Raw genomic sequence first — 22,834 nt, 5'->3', positions numbered from 1 at the left:
TGAATCATTTAGTAAATAAACAAGAGTGAATTCACTAAACTTGTGACCAATTATGGTCAATGCATCCACGCATGCCTCTTTTTTGCTGACTGGCGTGACCAGTCAATCAGCTGTGTTTCAGCTCATGATCAATCTCTCCACAAAGTCTGTGGATCCATTTGAAAGTTATGTGCTTTATTGTGATAGGCCACTCCCATCACCACAGCCCCTTAAGCCAATTTGCATGAACACAGACACATCCCTTCACACACACCTCCATGCCAATTTTCAGCTTCCTATGGTAAATCTGTGGCTGCCAAAGCGTGGAAAAATTGCTGTGGACTGACCAACCAACTTACCACCTGACTGACAGAGCAAGCTATACAGCTGCTGGTCTTAGCTTAACAGTACAGACTGCAGTGTTCAAGTATAAAAATGCAACAAGAACATCGTATCACAAGGATTCCTGAAATTTAAACAGGCCTCTTTACAGCCACCTCAACCACCATCCCCAAATATTTTAAAGTTTAACTTACTTTAAAGGGATAGCTCAATATTTTTGAAATGGGGATTTATGAAGTACTTATCTATACTTAGTGTATTACAGACAGCATATGTCTGTTGGCATGTCCCCTGTTTGGAGAAGTGGCAGGCATGCAAACACAGAAGCTCAGTAATGTAACCTAAAAGAACCTGTAAAAGTGTAAGTGTTCACTATATGGAGAGTATTTTCACCACTTACTTCGCTGTCAGACAGCCCTATCCGACAGGGAAGCTTAACAACTTCAGTTCCCCATCTATGGTCTCATCAAAGCCACCAGACTCCATTGACAAAAACAGTAGTTTTGGCTCGCTGAACAAGAGAGCTGCTGGTCTATATCTGTTCTGATTGGTTAGTTAGTTTGTACTATTGAGTGACTTCGGTGAATCTGAACAAACACTTTTGATTGCCGAAGTCACACAATAACACAAACTAACTAATTGATCAAGGCAGCAGTAGACCATCAGCAAATATGTTCAGCGGTATTAAATCACCACTTTTATCAATGGAGTCTGGCTTTGAAGAGATGTAACAGCTTTGGTTCCTTGTCGGTAGTCACTGTCTGACAGCAAGGTGAAAGAGTGAAAACATTTTAAATACAGCTTATACTACTATAGATAAGTAAATTCAAACAACCTCACTTGAAAAGACCCAAACTATCCTTTTAACTTATTTCCTTCAGATTTTTCACCTCAGACAGCGTATCTGGCCAGTGACATAACTTACTGTGGATGATTTTTTTCAACATAATGGTAGTTGAGTGACACTTACTGTAGTTGTCTATCCATGGATCAGAATGAAGTGTGAAGTTGTAATGTTTCTGTTGTTGGCCTATAGACACAAATGTGTCAGACCTACCAGTGACCGAAACATAGAACATGTACCATCTCTTATTCATCCCAAAAAACAGGATTTTGGGAAATTGAGCTGAACATTGACTGTGTCTGCAGTTATCCTTTAAACTTAAGAAGAAGTGTAATGTATTAGCAAGTGTGCTGCTGATGTTTTCTGTCAGCTGAACGATGATGAAGCGCTGGGCCTCAGTGAGTCGGTTGGTGTTTCTGACACTGTCCTTTGCTCTCAGATGGCTCTCAGCGCTCTGCTTCTATGCCAAGTAAATCCTCCAAGCGTGGTAAGACCCAGAGCGACCGGGAGCTCCCGGCAAAAACACCTTAACTCTGGCTTTTAACACACACTGGCAACGTCCTGGAGGCTTGTCACCAACACACCCTGTTTGCACTAACACCTGTGTGTGTGTGTGTGTGTGTGTGTGTGTGAGAGAGAGAGAGAGTGAGCTGCAAAAATGTAAATGTTCACCTTAACAAGTCAATTAAATATGAAAATGTAGTTCACCGTTGTCTTTAGAAATACCTTCTTCTCAACCAACACCTTCTCACTTCGACTTCGTCACATATTGACGCTCAGGCGTAGATTTTCCATGTTGAGATATGACATGCAAGGTACCCTGGGTGCGTTGGTTGTTGACATTCTGGGACGCCGTGTCAATTTCAGCTTCTTACACATATTTTGTGTTTTCAAAATACACTTCTGTTTTCACTGGAAATGTACAGTTTGCATACAGTCTCTTTCAAAATAAACGCATTACATTGATACAACGCCGCAAATTTCCTTCAACAAAAGCACGTGGTTACATTTTGCCAACACATGCATGTGGTTGGGTTCAGGCAACAAAAGTGAAAAGGATGCTTTTTTCCCTGCTTTTTCCGTCCGCGTCTGACCTTGGAAGTCACTGACCAAGCACTGTTTTTTCCGACGGCTTCAGAGTGAGGCTGGGTTCTCTCAACCCAATTGTCAGAATAAATGTTGGCACTGTACATTTATGCAAACCACAGATATGTTGCATTTGTATGATATCATGTTGCAGATACACTGAAACTTTTCAGTTCAACAACACTGTGGTCAACATGTAAAGTTTAAGCAGAGGCCTTGTAAAATTGGGGCGGGGGGGGGGGGCGAACGACGATAACGTTGCAACCCAGTTTGCACATGCCCATTAGGCGCCCATTAACCACAACAACAATGGCGGATATATGCCAGGTTGTTTACATTTTGTTAGCACTTCTGGGACTACTTATGAGCTTACAAATGAACTTGCACTGCTGCATCACCGCTACACCTGCGCACAAAGACGTCTGCTGTGCCCAATATTAGTAAGTGTATAGCAGTTAACTATGCTACATAAGGTTAAAATGTAGTTTATCATTGTTTTTATCACTAGCGCCAAGAGGGAAAAAAATCACTGTGCATGCGCAGAATGTTCTTCTGTGGTGTTTGACATATGGCGTATCGCCACCTACTGGCCTGGCATGCTAATTGCAGCAAAAAGCTGCCATTTTTGTGTTTCCATGTAAACAGGGATATCATTTTCACAACTGATCGTGTAAACCCGGAACTTTTTTAATATGGGATAAATAAAAATCTGTTTTTATTTGTATCAGTATCCGTGTAAACAAGGCCTTAATGACACAATAAGATGTGTATTTTTAAGCTGATTGTCTGTGTGTGTGTGTGTGTGTGTGTGTGTTTGTGTGTGTGTAGCTCTTAACTGACCTGAATAACCCTTGCATGGTTTAATGCTTGATTCTGGGTTGTTCCCACCCTCATCATGAACATTCCATATTTGAAATCACTGGAACAAAACACGAGACACCAGAAAAGCACATGTCACTATGTTGTTGAAGACGAGTAATGGTAAGTTATCACAACAAGTCAGATTTATTACGATTAATCGGCAACAAAACAACAGGGATGAGCTGTTTTATCACTGAAGGGACACACTGTTTGAAGACTAACCTAGGCAATGACTGTGTATTAATGTGTGTTCTGTGCTGTATTGTTGCATGTTTTGATTTACTCATGACTGTTTTAAAGCACTTACCAAAGAGCCTTTGTCTTAACAGATGGATGTTGGATGTTGTTGTGATGGATGTTGATATGATGGAGCGTTAACAGGAGCTTTGGAAGACATCCATACCGACAAAACAGTCTTGTAATAATCTGGATAAGAGAACTCAAACTCTGACAAACACTAACAATCATTAGCTATAGAAGCACAGGAGGTTAATTCCATGAGCCTAGATGTACCAAAAACTTTTGAAAAGGGATTGCTTTAGTGAGTTTGTAGTTGATTATTCACCCCAAATAGCCAATGCGCTTCTGTGCAGGTGTTAGCTGTATCTGGCAACATAAGCACCGGCCAACTACGACTCATTTGAAAACCTTTCTCCCCCTTTTCCTAACCTCTGTACATTAAAGTGTTATCATACAGCTTCAGGATAGGCCTGAATTTTTTGCTTTTTTTTTTTTTTTTTTGCTGCTGTGCCAAAAAAGGATTTAAAAAAATACTAAAACTTCTTTAAAGGAGAAGTCCGGCATTTTGGACTTTAAGCCCCATTTCTGGGTTGTTTATGATGAAATAGAAGGCTAAGACCAAAATAGTGACGATTGCTCATTTTTCGGAGAATTTGGCTTTCCCCTGCCCGGCTTAACACTGCTGCCTATGGCCATGTGTGAACCTGTCCTGAAACCACCCTGAACCAGAGTCCTGCATGGGTCCAGTTTTCAAGATCCGCCCCGACCCGACCCGGGGACGTACAAACCCGCACCTGAACTGCAAACCCGCACATCAGGCCAATTAGTACCGCAACCCGGTCCGACCCGTTGAAACAAAATCCGCAGCCCGACCCGTAACCTGGATTTAAAGTAATCATTTTGGGTCATATTGGCTGAATATTGAACAGCATATCGCCACAGTTAAGGTGCCAGTGAGTAAACAACGACCTGAATGAAGCAGCTCTCACAATAAAAACCTGACTTCAGCTCCATCATCAACCCTCTGTGTTCTTCTCCCATACGAGTGTAAAAGCACTCGTTTGTTACGTTTAATGCTTTTAAACTTTTAATCTATGTAAAGGAACTTTACATGTGTAATAATAGACTTACTTTCTGTCCAGAGCGACGTTCAGCAGTTACGAGCCGTCACATGTTTTTAGAATCCATCGAGGAGAGAAGTAATCCATCAGGAAACACTTCAGAAACATTATAAAGTGATAGTTGTAATGTTTTATCCACTTATTTCTCAAATGCCTAAATAATTATTTACTGTTTTGGAAGCGGCGCTTGTTAGACGGTGGCAGCCATGTTGATTCTGTCGTCCAATCACAAATTGTGTTATTAGATGGTGAAACGCGTGCAAACAGCTGAACCAATGACCGTTGTGAAATAGCGGAGGCGATCCTCAGAGAGTAAATAATGACCAAGATAGTTATCTGTAGTTTACCGAACCAATGACTGATGTGTTTATCTAAAACCCGCGATCCGACCCGCATGTTATGATCTGAACCCGGGAAATTTTTTTTTTTTTTTAAAAACACCCGCAAATCAGCTGTTTTTGCGGGTACCCGTTGGGTACCCAGTGCAGGACTCTGCCCTGAACATTTGTTTTCAAAGCCATGAAACTCACTGAGTGGTCAGTGGTGTTCCTTGATGTTCTGACATAAAAATCGTAGCAAGCTGTGGCTTGCATCTCGATTGTTTTGGTCTTAGCCACTCCATTTCACCATAAACAACCCAGAAATGAGGCTCAAAGTGCAAAATACTGGACCTCTCGTTTGAAACTAAGAATTGAACCCAGTTAGATGGATGAAGGTTTATATCAGTGCAGTTGTAATGTTGGTGTGAGTTGCCGAGTGTTGGAGATACCGTTCGCAGAGATGTCTCCCTTCTCTCCAGTATAATGGAACTAGATGGCATTCGGCTTGTGGTGCTCAAAGCACCGAAAAATAAATAAATAAATAAATAAAACAAAACAAAATTTCATAAACTCAACTGCAACATCTCTTTCCTGAAATTCTGACCTGGTAAATTAACATAATCCACAACCCTTGTTGCGAGCAGTTTCATGTAGGAAGTATTTTCTTTCTACCAAACCACACCTGCCAACCTCATCACTGCGCAGAAAGATGCATGCATTTTCTGCTAGCTCACCTTGCATCACTGAGCTAGCTAACGTTACAGCTCAGCACGACATTAATGTTTACATCTCACACTGTCACAAGCACAAATCTCTTGTCCAAGAGATGGAGCTCTGATCAGGCCCAAAATATCAGGCCTGACATAAACCCACACAATTTCTGACCAAGCCACCCAGCAGTGGTAGGCTCAAGCCTGATTAAAAACAAGCATTTCAATGGTAAAAAATATATATATTTTATATACATTTATTACAAGCTAAGGGCTGACATGTTTCCATGCACCACTTCTCTTTCCTCTCTTCCTTATTTCAATAGTATGTCATCTCATCCACGATAGGTTTGGAAGAGCGGGCTGCGCCCCTCACTGTGTCTAGTGCGCATGGCAGTCCATGGTGATGCGGCACACAGATGATCAGTGCCCTCTGCTGCATTTTACACACATCTCTCCCACTGCTGGGGATGCAGATGCAAACACCACCAACCAAGTCGCCTTGTAGCCCCCCCCCCCCACCCCCCGCCCAGCCCAGCCTGAACCCGGTGGGTCAGGTCAAGCCTGATCAGGCTTGGGTTGAATATCTGAGCTCGATGAAGAGATGCACATTTCCTTCTGTGCACTGATACAGTTGGGGTATGTGGAGAGAAAATACTTCCTACACGAAACTGCAAACGACAAGGTCTGTGGATTATCTTGAGTAACCAGGCCATGATTTCTGGAAAGAAACATTGCTATTTAGTATCTGAAATGTATTTTTTGGGGCTTTGAGCACCACAAGCTGAGTGTCATCTAGTTTTATTACATAAATAAGAAGGCGGACATCTCTACGACCGATGTCACCAACACTCTGCAACTCATACCAAACCACTACAGCATCAGAGGTAAGAGGAAAAATATGCTTTTGATTTTGGGGTGAACTGTCCCTTTAAATCCGATTTGCTCTAAGATGGTCAACATGCCTCCTGCTCTTCATCACTGTGACTCTGTGTTACTGAATGATACCTATACTGTCTTCCAGTGCTCCCATTAGCTCTCCAGCCCAGCAGGGGAAACTGAGACTCTGAAGCCAACACTTATCTCACATTAATAGATAATATTAATATCTCAGCCCTTTCAAAAAGAGAATTTATTTATTTATTTATTTATTATCTCACCTGTATCGGCTCAGTGGTGCCATTTCTCCTTTCCTTGGCCTATTTGACCCTATTTCCCCTTTCCCCTGGCTAAAGAGTCTCCTTTCCTCCAGCTCCACTCCTCCTCTCATCCCTCCATCACCTCCTCCTCCTCTCCTCATGTTAACCCCATTGCTCATCTGTTGTTTGTTTTCTCTCTCTTTCTCTCTTTGTTTTTTCTTTTCTTCCCATCTGTGTAGGCAGCCCGTTGAGTAACTTCTTTGACGTAATTAAACAGCTTTTTTCAGACGAGAAGAACATCCAAGCGTCCCACTCCCCTGGCGCCCCTGCCACGCCTAGCTCCCCTGCCAAGCATGCCCCCAGCAGCAAGCCCAACCAGCCCCCGCCCAATGACTCTAAATGCCCCCCCGGCAAAGACAAAACAAAGATGGCCGCCAGCAACAGGACACAAGAACAACCTTAAGGAGCGGTAGCTGTGCATGACTAGAGAAGAGCAGTTATCAGGTCATAAAACAGGAGAATGACAGAGGAGAGCTGCTAACTTTGCCCTTTAGTTAGGAGAAAAAAACAGAAAAAACAAATCTACTTTTTGCCTATAAATTTTGTACTGTATAATGGGAATGGCTATTTCAGTTTAAAAGTTGATCAGTATTTTACAATAAGTAGCAAATGTAGCTTTGTTGTCCCTACCTTCTGTCCCTCTCTGTCCTTGGGGGTCTTTCGGTGGGTGTGTGTCCTCCTCACATGTGTGATGGCTTGACTTGTCTCTGCCACCAGGGATCATCCATAATAACTATTAACCTCGTCGGCTCTCCGAGACCGGCCGACAGCGGCCCACCACCACCAAGAGAGTCTGAAGAAAAGACAGAGGACCCCTCCCCTTCCCTCCCCCACTTCACCCCCCCAACCCCTTCAAATCCTTTCTCCAGCCGCATCAATAGAGTCCACTTTCCCCCACCAGACCAAACATAGAGACATCTCAGAAGAGTTGTAAAAAGAAAAAAAGCCTTAAGACAGTGATGTTTGTCAATCTACACACACCCCTTCTTCTCTTTTCTCTTTCTTCCAATTCTCCCACATGTACATAAAAAACACACACACACACTGTATGTACTCCTCAACACAAACATGACTTCTTTGCGGGATGTAATGACTTGCACACGCTGACAAACAGGAAGCAAGGAGCGGTGGAAGAAGCGGGGAGATGGATGGATGGACGAACGCTGGCTGGATTGTAGTTCTTTTTAATGTTGTCTTTCTTTGTGAACAGCAGGATTTCTGAGCGTGCTCTGTGACGTTTCTGTATAATGGGTTCTTGCAATTAAATAGTCACCCATTAAAGTATGATGGGGGTTGATATTACATAAATGAATGATCTATTCTGTTGTACAGATTAAATAATGTTCCGTATGTACAAAAAGTGTAGTTGTGACTTTATGTTTTAGAGTTGTGTTGCCATATTTTGTTTTGTATTCCTGTGTAGGCCTGGTCACACCAGCATTTGAAACGGCTTATTTTCACAGTGAAATCAATTGATTTCAATGGAATCGCTGTGATAAGTGTATTAACCTGTAGGGGCAAAGTTCAAGTCACTGAATGATGATAAGCTATTTTGATAGACCTTTCAGGGAACAAAGAGCTATTGTAGCTTGTTGGTATTTAAAAGGGGTGTAAAAAACTAGTTTCATCATGATACAATATATCGATTCTTTGGACAACAATACGATATTTGCCAATATTACACAGTCTGCCACAATACGATTTTCAATTCAATTAGATTTTGGGACCTGTGATCAATATGAGATGAGATCATATGCCCATTAAACACAATGTGTCACAGAAGATGCAGCCACCCTTTCTTTCTTGCTTTTAGCCATAAAAGATAATAACACATAAATACTGTAAATATTTGTAAGCGCTGAAGTGCAGTAATGTTTACTTTAAAGTGACTACACTAACACATAAAACAGCACATGGGATAGGTAAACCTTCAGGGCTTTCTGCCAGAGAGACCTTTCTGGAAGTACTGTTTTCATTTTAACGCAAACCATCATCCTTTTCATAAAATTTTAAAAAATAATTAGATATGATTCTCATCAGTACAGTATAAGCACTTTTAAGTTGCGTAAATTAATCTGGCAGCTGACGAAGTTTTCCTTAATAAATTACATTTATTATTTACACTTTTCTTACTCACCGTTGGTTGAAGTTAGTGCGTCTCCCAACAGAACAGCATTGTTGGATTTCAGCCTGCATGCACGTTTTTTAGTCAAACATTGTTGAAACAGAGCAGCTAATATCACTTTGTTGCTGCGAGAAGTTAGCAAAGTGAAATGCTCATCCAGGCAGGTACATCGTGTTTTGTTTCATAACGACATTGTTTACATATGGCATGTTCTTCGTCTGTTGACGTGTATTTTCTCCGATATTGAAAATATTTCCACACTGCTGATTTATTCCCGAGTAAATAAGTAAATAACATTACCCTCACCGTCTTTCTCTGGGCTGCTTGCCATCTGCATGGTGCTGTTTGACGGTGACACAGAATTGCAAAATAAAGGTGTAACCTAAAGTTGGTGATATGTAACGATGTTTTTACTTTGCATCGATGATATTGGATCGTTGATCATTGAATCAGTATATCAGTCCAGATCAATGGATCATTACACCCCAAGTATTTAACCTCCTCTATTGGAGCACAAACTGCTCCACAACAGAGGACTTGTTTGTGCAGACAGTGTTGAGACAGGATAGAAAGAATACATATTTTAAAGGTTAGGGTTTGGGGAGGTTACAGTTAGCCTAACCCTAACTCTATAAAAAAAAAAAAAATACATCAGTGGAGTAAACAGCCCAGTACGAGACTATAGACACTCAGCGAAATTGTGACTGAATAACACCAACATGTTCCAGCCTGCTAGCTTGTAAGCAGTTATCTCACCAGCTTCTAGAACAATATACTTCACATATTGCTGTGCCTCTTCCTGGTGTGACCAGGCCTCAACAATAAAATGTCTCCTTTTCCTTTTGCACTTTTGACAAGTGAGTCAGATTCTGGGTTCAGTTACAAAATGTCAGCACATTTTTAATTTTCATTATTATTTTTACAATATTGAACTGCTGTGTATATTTTTGTACTTTATTGTATTTTGTCACTTGGGTTATTAATTTATTCTCAGTTATTTATATGAAAGATGTAGAGAATGTTTCTTAACGTCAAATTATTTAAGGATATTTTTGTTATGTTTAAGTTATTTGATCACTGAGAATCTCGAAAAACGTTTGTGAGCGTTCCTTTTCCCGGCTTTTTGATGAGAGAAACCTGTAATATACGTTTGGAAAATGATTTACCGTAATTTAAGAATGTAGACTTAGCCTCTCTGAGAGGAACAAACCCTTTGTTCATAATTGTCAGCTCTTTTTCCCCCTCCCCTGTGTGTATGATGACTCAGATCTCACCAAACACTCATTCTGTAAATAAGCCGAGTTTACTGACAAGCTTATTTAAAAAACCAAGGGGATTCCTACTCTTAGCTTTGACCTCGTATGGTTGTTTGCATGTTCAGCATTCGTCTTTTCTTTGCATGTCGTCGTTGGAATTGTTCTTGTTACCTTTTTCTCTCCACACTTATTTATGTATTTATGTTTTTTTATGTGTATTTGTTTTAATTTGCCTTTTTATTTTATTTATTTTCTTATTTCTTTCGCTGTCCTCTTGCCCTCTTCCTCCTTTTTGATTACTGTGTACAAACAGTAACCGTGCAATGCATCCTCCTTACTCATTCTCTCAAAGAGGGACCTCTCTGGCGATTGGGTCGCTCACCAGCTGGGTGGGTGTTGGGTTATCGGAGAGAAAAATTAAAGCAATACCTTTCATTGTTCGCTTTCCTCTTTTTCTACTGGGGGAATCCAGAGCACACAGAATGGACTCGGAGCACGGAGCGCTACTACTGAGCAGGATAACCACTGGCAATGTATTCCCTTGTGATGTTACTGTGAACAACTTCAGTGCTAAAGGAAATAAATCTGTTGACTTTGGAGCTGTGTGCTCATTTTTGGGGGGTTTTAAGACATTTATTTACAAAAAAATATGTACATATTTTACATATTCAGAGTTGATCATCTGCATGCAGCTGCAGAGGATTTACATTACAAATGTTTTCCCGTCATACCATTGCTTCAGTTGCTGCAGCAGCAGTGTCTATGTGGAGCTACACTGACATGCTGTCTGCAAAACTGCACATTTGAGTTAAAAAAAAAAAAAGTTATTTGAGGGTAGCTTTGCTCAGTTTCAGTTTCTGACTGTTCGCTAAACACATCACCCAAACACTGATAGTCACATCGTAACTTAGTAACCATAACTACGCACACTAAGTTTTGTATCTTTCCACATACTGAAGCAGTAGGCGTGGGACTGAAGTTTAAGAAGTTTGGCAGGTTGTGTCCTTTTTTTTAATCTTTTCAAAAGCAAAAATAGACAAAACTTTGAGGAACTGTTCATCTACTCTAACATAAATCAGCTAAATAGCTGACTACATACAGGAGTAATTTACTGTGCATTCCAATCCTCATACTACCATACTATATAGTATTCCAGAAGAAGATCTCGTGTCCCAATATCTAGTATGTCAGGTGCAGTATGGCAGAAATACCAGGATGTTCTACTACATTCGGTCCAATTTTGCAGTATGCAAGCCAGCATGCTTTTCGTGCTATTCTGACCCACAATCCACTGTGCAGTGGACGATACGTCACATAAACTGAGCTGCAAACAGACAACAGTCAATTAGTGATAAGCTCATTGATAGCTGTCAGAAGCTGCAATGATGGCTGACAGCACATTCAAGTAACTGATGACCAGTCAAATAGTAATAAAAAGAATATTAATTGTTTGAGTGAACAAAATGATTATTAATATTATAAACAACAGGACATAAATACAAAAATAACAATGACAGATAAGTGCAGGTGTAATTTCACTGTCGCAAATGTGTTAGAACCGACAATCTATGCAGTTATAGCTTTAATGTTAAACTACACACATTACATTGCAAAGTAACAACAGTAGAGCTCTCCGGGATGATCTCTGTCTCTTGCGAGCTTGGTAAGTGCAGTTTGTTTTATCTCCAAGGTAATGGATATGAAGGCAAGAGGGTCAATCTTCAGGGCATAATGTAACAAGAAAGTAGAATGTCCCGATTGTGTGCATACTGCATGCAACAGTATGTGCTTTTTAAGGGCAGCTGCAGTACATAATAAAAGTAAAAAGAAAAAAGTATAGGATTCGGAACTCACCCCTAATGTTACTATCAAGGCAAACAGTAACCTCGGGGGCTGAAAAATGAAGCCAATGTGCAAGTGCCAAAAACTGCAGTTCCTCTAATGGCCACTTGAGGCTGGCTCCAAAATAGGGTATATTGCCATAGACTTCCATGTTATAATGCCAAGCTTAAAAGCAGAAATAAACATGTTCACAGCCTGGTACAAATATATATAACTCACTTGTTTATATTTTATTAAGGCTTAAAGTTCTGCATAATTAAGGGTGGGTAGTCAACAGTGACAGGCCAATAGTGTCCTCGGCTTCTTAGTCAGATCCACCCCTTGCTCCTACAGCTCCACCCTCTCATCCAAATATGGTCACTTCTGGCTCCAAAATACCAAAATGGCGATGGCCACAATGCCAAACTATAGGCTTCAAAACAGGAGTCCACAAACCAATGCTTGACATCACGGTAGCTACGTCCATTATTGTTACACGCAATGTTCCAAGGCCAAGAGCTAACTAGTTTTTACATCATTCTGTTTGAGCTGTATTAGAAAAAAGTCCCATAGAGGACTGGACCATCACTGTATGGAAGACGGTTCCGGATTCAATTACATCATAGTTTAACAGCTCCGTCTTGTTCTTTATGGATTTTAATTTACATGCCTGCAACCCTACCAGCCAGAGACATTGTATTCACTAGGCTGATCTTAAGTAAAGTAACTGGTAAGTCCTTGTACTCAAAAAGTTTTTCATTTGTTAAAGTGAAACTTTCGTAAAAGCAAGTAAAAATCTAACCTGTGTTAATTTAAAAGGTATACATGCTCTGCCAGCCCCTTCATGTTTGATAAAACACAAAAAAAAAGGTTTTCCCACATTATATTGACTGATTTAGTAGTTACAGTTAAATTATAGATTGTATAAATTGTATCTCCCTACATGATGATCTATACCTGGAACTTCTGCTGGACAACCACTGAATGCCTTTATTCATATGTTAGTTTTTGCTGTTGTGATATTAGGGGGTGTGGTTCTCCAGATATTAAGTTAGTGGGACTCTGATCTGTACAGGTTATACATATATGATATGCAATTAACATACATTTTAACTTTAGTAAGAATTATGTGTAAATATTCTCTAAACAACTGGTTTGAGGTAATGCCTGCCTTTTTATATACTTGTCTCTAGACTGGTCCTGTCACAAGTGAAACCTCAAAAACCTGATTAATAAAAAACTGATAAACGACAAATTAAATAATAATTTTATAATTTATACTATCACATTTTTCTAGAGCTTATGTGATGTGTTCAAGTTGCTTAATGTGACCAACAAACACTCAAAGAAACCAAAAACACATTTGATTTACAGCAACAGGGAACAGAAATTTCTCAAATTTTAAAATGCAAGCACAAGTCTGTTCATTTTACCTGATACATGAGTTAATCAGTAACATTCTACATAATCAATTTGGATTGTCTCTTCCAAGTTATAGAAATGTTCACTTGTGTCAAGATAAATAACTAGAATGAAGAACTTGTTAAAACAGTCTACTCTTCTTCTACACTAAGGTGTTCTCCCTAAGAAGACTACAGAAATTAAAAACACAGTATATGGCTACTTTTCCTTTAACACACATACCAGTGTGGCTGAACACAACCCAGGGTATTAGAGGCTGCTGCATTGTTTCTACTCTCGACATGCAGAGTGCAGGGTGTAAAGTCTGTGGATTAAAGTGGCCTCCAAAACCTCCAGGAGAATCGGTAGATCCTGGTCCTGGGTGCCCACCTCTGGGCAGATCTGCTCCTGACCAATGGCGCCCAGCAGCAGGCGGTGGAAGTCCTCCCGGTCCAGGAGCCGGTCCATGTACTTTAGAAAGAATCCTTCACAAAACCTGCAGAGTTCAGCCGCTCCATGTTGCTGCAGATACAAACACACAATACAGTTTTGTCAAATTGAGCACATCTCTGTGATGAGCAGCAGACAGGCATTGATTTATAGGGGTAAAAATAAAACTTAACTAGAACCAGCCTTAAGATTTAACTGATATAAGGGTTATAAGGGTTTTACTGTACAGGGCCTGTCTTGAGAACATAAAAATCAACTAAATTAAATGACTCATGGTGAGATTATTTACAGCAAGCAAAATTATGTGACTGGTGTTTTGTTTATCATGACCTTGAAATTCGTAAACTTTATAACAAAACTGAGTCATTCACATAAACCTGAGTGCTCATTCTGCATGCATTCAGTTTTCTTTGGGGTGAACAATAGTTCTGCAATTTCTAGAAGCTAACTTCAAATCCAAATCACACATTGTCATTCCCAGATCAGTTTGATGTGTTGAGACCAGAGTCTTAAGTCTTACTGTAGGTGTACATGTAATAAACCAAAATCAAACCACAACAAGTTAAAGGTCTTTATCTAACATACATCACAAACTTTTATACAGTGTCATGCAAAAGTTTGGGCACCCCTGGTCAAAATGTCTTCTACTGTGAGTAGTTAAGTAAGTAGAAGCTGAACTGATCTCCAAAAGGCATGAAGTCTATCTAAACAAACCTGATGTTTTTAGAAACAAGTCCTATGGACTGATGAAGTTAAATAGAACTTTTTGGACAAAATGAGCAAAGGTTTGTTTGGAGAAAAAAGAGTGAAGAATTTCATCAAAAGAACATCTGTCCAGCTGTTAAACACGGAGGTGGATCGATCATGCTTTGGACTTGTGTTGCAGCCAGTGGCACAGGGAACATTTCACAGGTAGAGGGAAGAATGGATTCAGTTAAATTCCAGCAAATTCTAAAGCAAACATCACCATCTGTAAAAAAGCTGAAGATGAAGACAGGACGGCTTCTACAACAGGACAATGATCCTAAACACACCTCAAAATCCACAATGGACTACCTCAAGAGGCGCAGGTTGAAGGTTTTGCCATGGCCCTCACAGTCCCCCGACCTAAACATCATTAAAAATCTATTGATAGACCTCAAAGACCAGTGCATGAAGACGGACCAAGATCTAGAAGCCTTTTGCAGGAAGAATGGGTGAAAATCCCCCAAACCACAATTGAAAGACTTAGCTGGATCCAAAAAGCATTTAGAGGCTGTGATACTTGCCAAAGAGGGCGATACTAAGCACTGACCATGCAGGGTACCCAAACTTTTGCTTCGGGCCCTTTTCCTTTTTTTGTTACTTTGAAACTGTAAAGGGTTTAAATTAAAAAGTAATCTTGCTTAAAATATTGAAGAAATGTGTCATCTTTAACTTCATGCCTTTTGGAAATCAGGTCATCTTCTACTTATTCAATTACTCACAGTAAACAAAATTTTGACCAGGGGTGCCCAAATTTTTGCATGCTATTGTAAATCTTTATCTTGTGGGTAATTTACCTTTTTTTTTTCCATTAGAAAACTATGTTATAGTTGTTGACTTTAGTTGGCCGTGTTAAGTTAAAAGCACTTGTTAATTATGTTAAAGCCCCTACAAGGAACTTTCATTTTGAGTTGATTTTGGCGACCCTGTGGACAAAAGCGGTAGTGTTTTGCTGGAATGAAGCCTACATTTCCCATGAGCTCTAGCGCGTATTGTCGTAAAGACGCTTACCTCCATGTGTTTGTTTTGGGGATGAATGAAACAACAAGACAGGAAAACTTTGCCTCCACTCCTATCGGCCCGGATGAGGTGTTCCAGCCCCGTGGCCCCTGCTCTCCTTGTCCCCGCTGGCGCGGGGTGAATCTGCGCAACCTGTGGCCTCTGTGTGTGGCTCCCCGGACAGCTAACGCCGTGGACCCGCCGGCTCCTGCCAGGATTGGGCTGGTAAATGTTAGATCGCTAGCGAACAAAACGTTTATCCTGAAGGATTTCCTGACTTCCCGAGGATTGGATTTTCTCTGTGTGACTGAGACGTGGCTGACTGTTGGTGAGTCCAGTGCTTTCACAGAACTTTTACCCGATGATTGCTGCTATTTTAACTCCTCGCGGATGTCGGGTCGAGGAGGAGGAATAGCGACTATTTATAAGAGTCACTATAAATGTAAGCAGCTAGGTAAGATGACATGTGCCGTCTGAGTGCCGTAAATCGTTTTGTCCTGGAAGCGACCTGGTGCGGACCCGGACACAGTTTCCTAAAGGTATGGATATACACTATACAGAAATAGCTTATCTTCACACCGATGGTCTCATTTGTTGGTGTAGGTCACGCACAGACAGCAGCAGAAACGAGAGACTTTTGCATATCCAGTTAAAAGTTCCTTGTAGCGGCTTTAAATTATCCTGAAAATTAGCTGCTGGAAATCAATGCTTTGTTTAAGTAAAGTAAAACCGTATTATATATAGGTGTACTAACTGTCTGCATTTTCCCTGTAATCAATACCAATTTACACAATCATTTCCAGGAGCCTCTTTTATAACCACTGTGTATACACAAAAAAACTGGCTTATAATGTGTGTACACCACTTTCTAAGCATAAATTAGGATTTATAAAGAAAAACTTGATGAGGAACTCTGACCCATGCATACGCACATTTTGGAGACAGGGGAAATCAACAGTACGGATGGTCAGGTGGTAAATTGAAGCCAGATTTAAATTCACCTCATATCAGGTTTCTAATAGATCCACTTTATAAACATTCAAATGCAGCAGTGTTATTTGTGTTTGTGCCAGTGAGCCAGAACTTTTCCATAAGCACCTTTGATTGCAAAAGATACGTCACCTCAAATCTCAAATCAGATCTCACTTAATATTTCATTAGCACTGTCACATCATCACATTCCTACCACTGGAGCGCAGAGAAGGACAGTCAGGGTCGGACTGTATGCTGCTGACCCTCGTGGTCAGCTGTGGAGAGCACTGTGCACAGCTGGATGTTTTCAGGCTGTGGTAGGTGACTGTGTAAATAGTAAAGACGTCAGGGTGTAGTTCTTTTTTTTGGGGGGCATTTTGATGAACTGACCGCATTAAAAGCAGCAGCAACATGTTCTCACTCACTGCCTTTTCTTTATGTTGTGACTCCACTGCCCACCAAACAACAGGCTTTGTGCTGTCTAACCTCCAGCTCACCCACAAGCACCTCGATTTCTGCGTCAGGAGCATTAGTTTTCTTGGTTTTCCTCTCCATTTACAGTAAAGTCCCACTGATCAGCCGGCTCATGTCTATGCATCAGCATTAATGAAGTGCTTTGCATTGACCAGTTATGGTCGAATGTGAGCATGTAGAGGGCAGGATATGATGCTGGTCCATATGGGGACAATTTCAATTTGATTTGGGTTTCATAAAAGTAAATTGCGTACAAGCAGGCTACACACTGTTTCATAAATCAGGATATTTTTTTGGATATGTACATTTCCTCATTTGTACTTGAGCAAACATTTAATGTGGATTCACCGAAGAGTTTTCTAAATGAGGTCACTGGCTTTAACCAAACTCTTTGACGACAGTGTGACAGTGTTGCTTTCATTTCTAAATCAAAAAGCTGCATCTGAGTGAAGGCTGAAACGCTCAGAGCTCTATTCTACACACATACAGCACAACTGAGCAGTGCAGAGAAAAGCTCTCTCTTCTCAGTGTTCATCATGTCTTTATATGTTTTTGTACCTTGGCAGTCTGGTAGATGCTGACAGCATTGTCCAGAGTCAGACTTTGTGACAGCTTCATCTCACAGCACCTCTGCAGACCTCTGAGTTGGAAGAAAGTAGCCACTGGCAGCAGCTACGGAAACAGTCACAACACAGTCTAAGAATAAGTCTTTAAACAGGAAATACTGCTTCATAGATTAAGACGACAAGAAAAACAGCCTCACTGTAATTACCCACTAAAAAACAAATCAAAATGTATCATTGGACAAACACAGATGCCACTGTATCTGTTGGAACCATGGCCATTCCTTCTTCTAAACTTTGATTTCTGGGTTTACTGTGAGCTCTATTAATAAAACAGACAAATAATGCATATACTTCCAGCATCCTTATAGCCTATGTCACATTAGGTAACACAGAAACTGGCAGTAACAAGCTAGAAAGGTGTTATGAACCTTAAAACATTTACAGAATTTTCTTCCCTTTGAAGCTTTTTCTTTGGTAAGTAACAGCCGTATACATCATACATCAGCAGACAGGATGATAAAGAATACTAACTCTAATAATATCTCTGATATTTTACAAAATGAATCGTTACTTCATGGGCAACATCAAACTTGCATTCTGACATAAAACCAGTTTACAAATCTGTTCACACAGATTTACACATCAAATCTTTTCTCTACCATGTGACCCACGAGAGGCTCCAAAATTACCACACGTCACTAACCACCACTGTGTACTTGTTGGTCTGATGATGGATGATGGTGATTTTCAATCATGTGATTTGGTCCAGAAGCACTGCTTTAGTTAGAAACAGGGAGCAGGCAAACTGTCTGACTCATTAAACTACACACAGAGTGAAATATCAGCCTTACACGGTCCTGTCCAAGGAAATGTCTCAGGTAGTAGAATGAAGACACATCACTGTGAAATTGATTAACTGATTATTAAAAAAAAATATCCAGGGAGATAGAACTGCAGCAAGTAACAGTTGAGTGGTTTTACCTTCATGGCCTCAGAGTGGGAGACTGTCAGTCCCTCTGTTCCTCCACAGTACAGAGACTTCATAGTCATCTGCAGAGAAAAACACAATCTTCAGTGTTAAACAGTTCTCCGTCACATTAACAGCAAAGGACAGATGGTCAGTTTGTGTCCTACCTGGAATGTGCTGTAGGTCATGTGACTGACATGGATGATATTGTCGGGGGAGTCGCAGAGCATCCGTCGAAACCTAACGGGGCAAAACACACATCAGAACATCAGAGTTTTATTAGAAGAATGAGAAAACTGGTGATGTTTAGAATTATGACCAATTTTCATTGTTTCTGCAGCAACTCATTGATCACTACATTGACCCCATTGTCTATAATGTGTATGGTATATAATGTGATGTTCAAATGCACTTATTTGTTATGTGAAGGTGTCAAAAATAAAAGTGGACAGAGGTGACATATTTTTGAGGGATCAATCCATTTCTGTGATGCAGCACCTTGCACACCATTACTATGAAATTTAGATGCATTTTGTACTCTCTTTGCCCAAAGTCAATACTCAACACAAGACCTTTTTTTTTTTTTTTTTTTTTTACACGTGGATAAAACTTTTCCAAAATCAGTAATCTGCCTGTATTAGTCAATATAAGCAAAAATAAAGTTTGACTAGTAGAAAGTATTTGTCTCCCACTCCACACAAAAATGCTCTCCCACCCCAGGGTTCAAAACCCCCAATGCAGGTTTGAACCAGGAACCCTCTTGCTGTGAGGCCACATTGCTAATCAGTGAATCATCAGGCCACTCTTCTATGTGGTGTTCACATGTTCTTCCTATGTCAGGTTTTCTCTGGGTACACCAGCTTTCTCCCACAGTCCTAAGACATGCAGCCTAGGTTAACTAAGGTAAGGTATGGTAAGGTAAAACTTTAATATCCCAGAAGGGCAATATGAGATACAGGCAGTAATCATAACAAACAGACAGTACAATACATAGCACACACAATCCAGAATCACACACTGTCAGGGGTAAATCATGGACAATTAGTGGTCACCACTGGTTAAGATAAGTGATAGCAGACGGAACAAAGGACGCTCTGTAATGCTTAGTGCTACATTTAGGGAGTCAAAACCTCCAATCTGATGGAAGCATGTGACAGTCAACATTGAGGGGATGTTGAGAGTCTGAGACAATAGACCGAGCTTTAGAGGTGACCCTCTCTTCAAACAGATGCTGTAGGTTATTCAAAGAAACACCAGTGACCTTACAGCACAACTTGACCACTTTTTCCAACTTGTTTTGTTTTTAAGGCTCAGATTACCAAACCAACAGACCATGTTAAAAGAAAGAACAGACTCATTAAAAGCAGAATAGAACAATTCCACGATTATCCTATTCACATTGAAACTCTTCAGCTTTCTTAAATAGAATAATATGTTGGTTTGCCTTTTTACAGATGCTGTCAGTGTTCACATCAAAATTCAACTTGTAATCTAAGACAGTCCCCAAATACTTATACTGCTGCACTACTGCCACCGGCTCCCCCTTGATTACACAAGGAACAGGAAGGCAGGGCCTCCTTAGTAAATCAATAAACATCTCATTGGTCCAGACACATTAATGTGGAGGAAAGACTGTTTACATTAATTTACAAATTGATCCAGTACTGAGCCATGATCATATTATGATCCATGAAGAAGACTTACAATAACAGAGTCCTCTAGTGTATAAACAAAAGCGGAGAAAGAACACATCCCTGAGGGGATCCAATGGAAGAAAAACGGGTACCAGACAGTGTCCTGTTAACCTGGACCCTCTGAGTTTTTTATAAAGTCAGTGAGCCAACACACAATGCTTAATGCTACCGGGTGACTCTTAAATTGCCCGTAGGTATGAATGTGAGCGTGACTGGTTGTCTGTCTCCATTTGTCAGCCATCTGTAAGGGGTTGATAGCTTAGAAATGTAAGTGGACATGAACAGTAGTCGGTTTTAATCAATTAATAAGTCAGATCAGACCTTTCAGAAGCCGACATCAGCAGCACCCGGTGTGCGAAGAATGGACGCCCCTCCACCATAAACGTCACGTCTGACATCTCCTGATTGTTCAGGAAATGAATATCTGAGGACAGAGACAACCGTGTCACCCTTCAAGTGTTGGTTAAATTTAGAATGGACATGTTGTCATACTGACAGCAGTGATGCATCACCTAGCTGTGTGGACAGAGTGACATCCATGGGTAGGATGGGAGGAACGGGAGAGCAGCTGTAGCAGTGAGAGAACACAGATGCCAGCCGCTTGGTTATCACGTAGTCCTGTAGAGGAAAAACAACATGAAATGCAGACTGGTAGAATGTCATGTTACGTAGATACCAGCGTAGGCACTGAAACACTTGACCAACAGCAGCCCGAAAATCAGACTGAATTGTCTTTTTTTTTCACGTCATTATTCAGTCCGAGGTCCTGTTCATGTCAGCTGTTTTCTGTTTGGAGGGGAGATTATTTTGCTCGAACCAATTTGAAGTGATCTGCAATCTATGGCCATTTTCCTGTTGCTATTTTTTGTGCCGCTAGCTGTTTTTTTCTGCTTTCAGTCTCTTTGTTAAGTTAGGCTAAACGCTCCATTTTTTAACTCTCAGTAAGATAGCAAATAAGCTAATTTCCCAAAATGCATTTCCTTAAATGACTAAAAGGAGTCATTTGAGTCTCCTCTGCTGCAGCATGGCACTGAAGGTTTATGCCAGTATTGAAAGTTAAATGGGGATCCTCTATGCATGACATGGACATTTGCACACTTCATTATTTTAACTGAAATAAAGCTATTACAGTATGTTGTTTGTATCTAAAAGATAAGTATACAACATTCAGAGCATATATGATTGAGAGTCTGAGCCGAGATTGTCTGCACATGGTTCTCAACATGGAGATAGCTGAGCTGTCATCTAGGAATTATATATTTTGGGCGGGGCAACACAGTGGTTTGAGTTCAAGGTGTGAGAAAGAATAGTATAAGTAACATTGTTAACACTATGCTACATTACAGAGAAATACAAAGCTGTACTAGTGATCATTCATTAATATAGACCTATATTTTAACTACAAGTGCACGTCACACACTGAGCGAGCAGCCTGTTAATGACACTGTTGGCAAAGCAGTAATGATTGTGCTCAGTGGGTAATGGGCATGTAGCTAACTGATACGTCATGTTTGTAGTCAACGAATAATAGGCAAATGCCCGCAGAGTTTACATATCACCTTAGGTTCATCCTTCACCTTCTCAAAATGTTCCCACACTTTGGATTTCCTGTCCGATGTGTTATTAACTAGCCTGTGGAATGACCACAGCTACCAGCCCTGTAAATTAGGGGCCGTACACATGCCCTGTCTTCAACTGCTGGACAACGCAAGGTCGGGCGCTGGTTGCTCCCTCTGTGCCGTTTTTGTGCCAGCTTTCAAGAGCGTAGCAGCAGGTTGCGCCTGAGGTTGCTAAGCAACCTTATCAAGCTTCGTATAGCCTGTTTACCTGAAGTGCCTGATGAAATCTCAATATTTTGAAATCTCCCCTGAACCAGTGTAGACCACTGATATACTAAACTACTGAATAAACTACCGTTACAATAAAGTTACATTACCTCCATGAAGTCTTAAGTGAAGCTCAGATAAGACTTTGCCATGGGCATGCGATAAGAACCTCAATCGAGCTGAGGTTGTTGAACACTGATAAAAATCCTGGTTTTATGTTGTCTAAAAAATTGAGGTGTTCAGATTCTTACTGTTCATTACACTAACACATACCCATGTAAGTTAGGCAGAAAACCTCCTGCTGCAGCTTTTCAAAATTACTGATGAAAACAGTTATCCATGTCAGTCACAAGCTGAGAAAAATGAGATACATCAGCAGCACAGCATAAACTGACACAGAGAGGCGTTCAGCTGTACCTTGTTGGTTTCTAGCATGCTGAACATGAGCGGTATGCCTGTGGAGGGGAGCTCAGGGCTGTAGTCCTCCGTCCTGATGCAGGGGAACTCTGTGAGGAGGGAGACAATGACTTTGTCCCTGCACAGCTGCTGGGCTCTGTGGAGAGACTCAAGCCAGATGTGGAGCCTCCAGGGAACACCTGGACACAGCAGGGAGGTGGAACAAACAATAGGTTCCAGGTCTTACAGTATGAATGCAATTTAAAACTGAGGCAGAAACAAGCTGGGCAGCTAAACAACTGACTGTTTTTTTCTTCTGTGTAAGAAAACTGGCTGATTTAACATCCATTGGTGAACAGTGACATACGGAACAATACTGCTCTTCAGAGGCACACAGCAGCAGCAGCTCTTACACCTTTATACACTGAATATAACAAGCTG

General features: G+C 40.7%; 2 protein-coding genes across 11 annotated transcripts in view; one reads left to right on the top strand and one right to left on the bottom strand.

The window, feature by feature from the left end:
• The window catches only part of LOC117258502 (serine/threonine-protein kinase BRSK2-like), a 218,365-nt gene extending 210,582 nt beyond the window's left edge, over positions 1-7,783 (top strand). For 7 of the 10 annotated variants that reach the window (XM_033629528.2, XM_078162064.1, XM_078162074.1 and 4 more), the window contains one exon: positions 6,882-7,237. In XM_033629528.2, coding sequence (XP_033485419.1) covers positions 6,882-7,105 — 224 coding nt within the window. In that variant the 3' untranslated portion in view covers positions 7,106-7,237. Of the gene's footprint in view, positions 1-6,881; positions 7,238-7,419 lie in introns of those variants that run through there. The other 3 variants (XM_078162083.1, XM_078162080.1, XM_033629509.2) reach the window with 1 other exon arrangement.
• Positions 7,784-13,159: 5,376 nt separating this feature from the next.
• LOC117258497 (ankyrin repeat and BTB/POZ domain-containing protein 2-like) overlaps positions 13,160-22,834 on the bottom strand; it is a 44,698-nt gene continuing 35,023 nt past the window's right edge. The window contains exons 11-17 of the mRNA XM_033629471.2: positions 22,415-22,593; positions 20,684-20,789; positions 20,493-20,595; positions 18,645-18,717; positions 18,492-18,560; positions 17,503-17,616; positions 13,160-13,827 (exon numbers count right to left, since the gene is read on the bottom strand). Of these exons, the coding sequence (XP_033485362.1) occupies positions 13,597-13,827; positions 17,503-17,616; positions 18,492-18,560; positions 18,645-18,717; positions 20,493-20,595; positions 20,684-20,789; positions 22,415-22,593 (875 nt within the window). The 3' untranslated portion in view covers positions 13,160-13,596. The remainder of the gene's footprint in view (positions 13,828-17,502; positions 17,617-18,491; positions 18,561-18,644; positions 18,718-20,492; positions 20,596-20,683; positions 20,790-22,414; positions 22,594-22,834) is intronic.

The sequence above is a fragment of the Epinephelus lanceolatus genome, chromosome 2, assembly GCF_041903045.1.
Source record: "Epinephelus lanceolatus isolate andai-2023 chromosome 2, ASM4190304v1, whole genome shotgun sequence".
Lineage (NCBI taxonomy): Eukaryota > Metazoa > Chordata > Actinopteri > Perciformes > Serranidae > Epinephelus > Epinephelus lanceolatus.
Note: the sequence above shows the minus strand (reverse complement) of the source record. Positions and strands in the feature narration are given on the sequence as shown.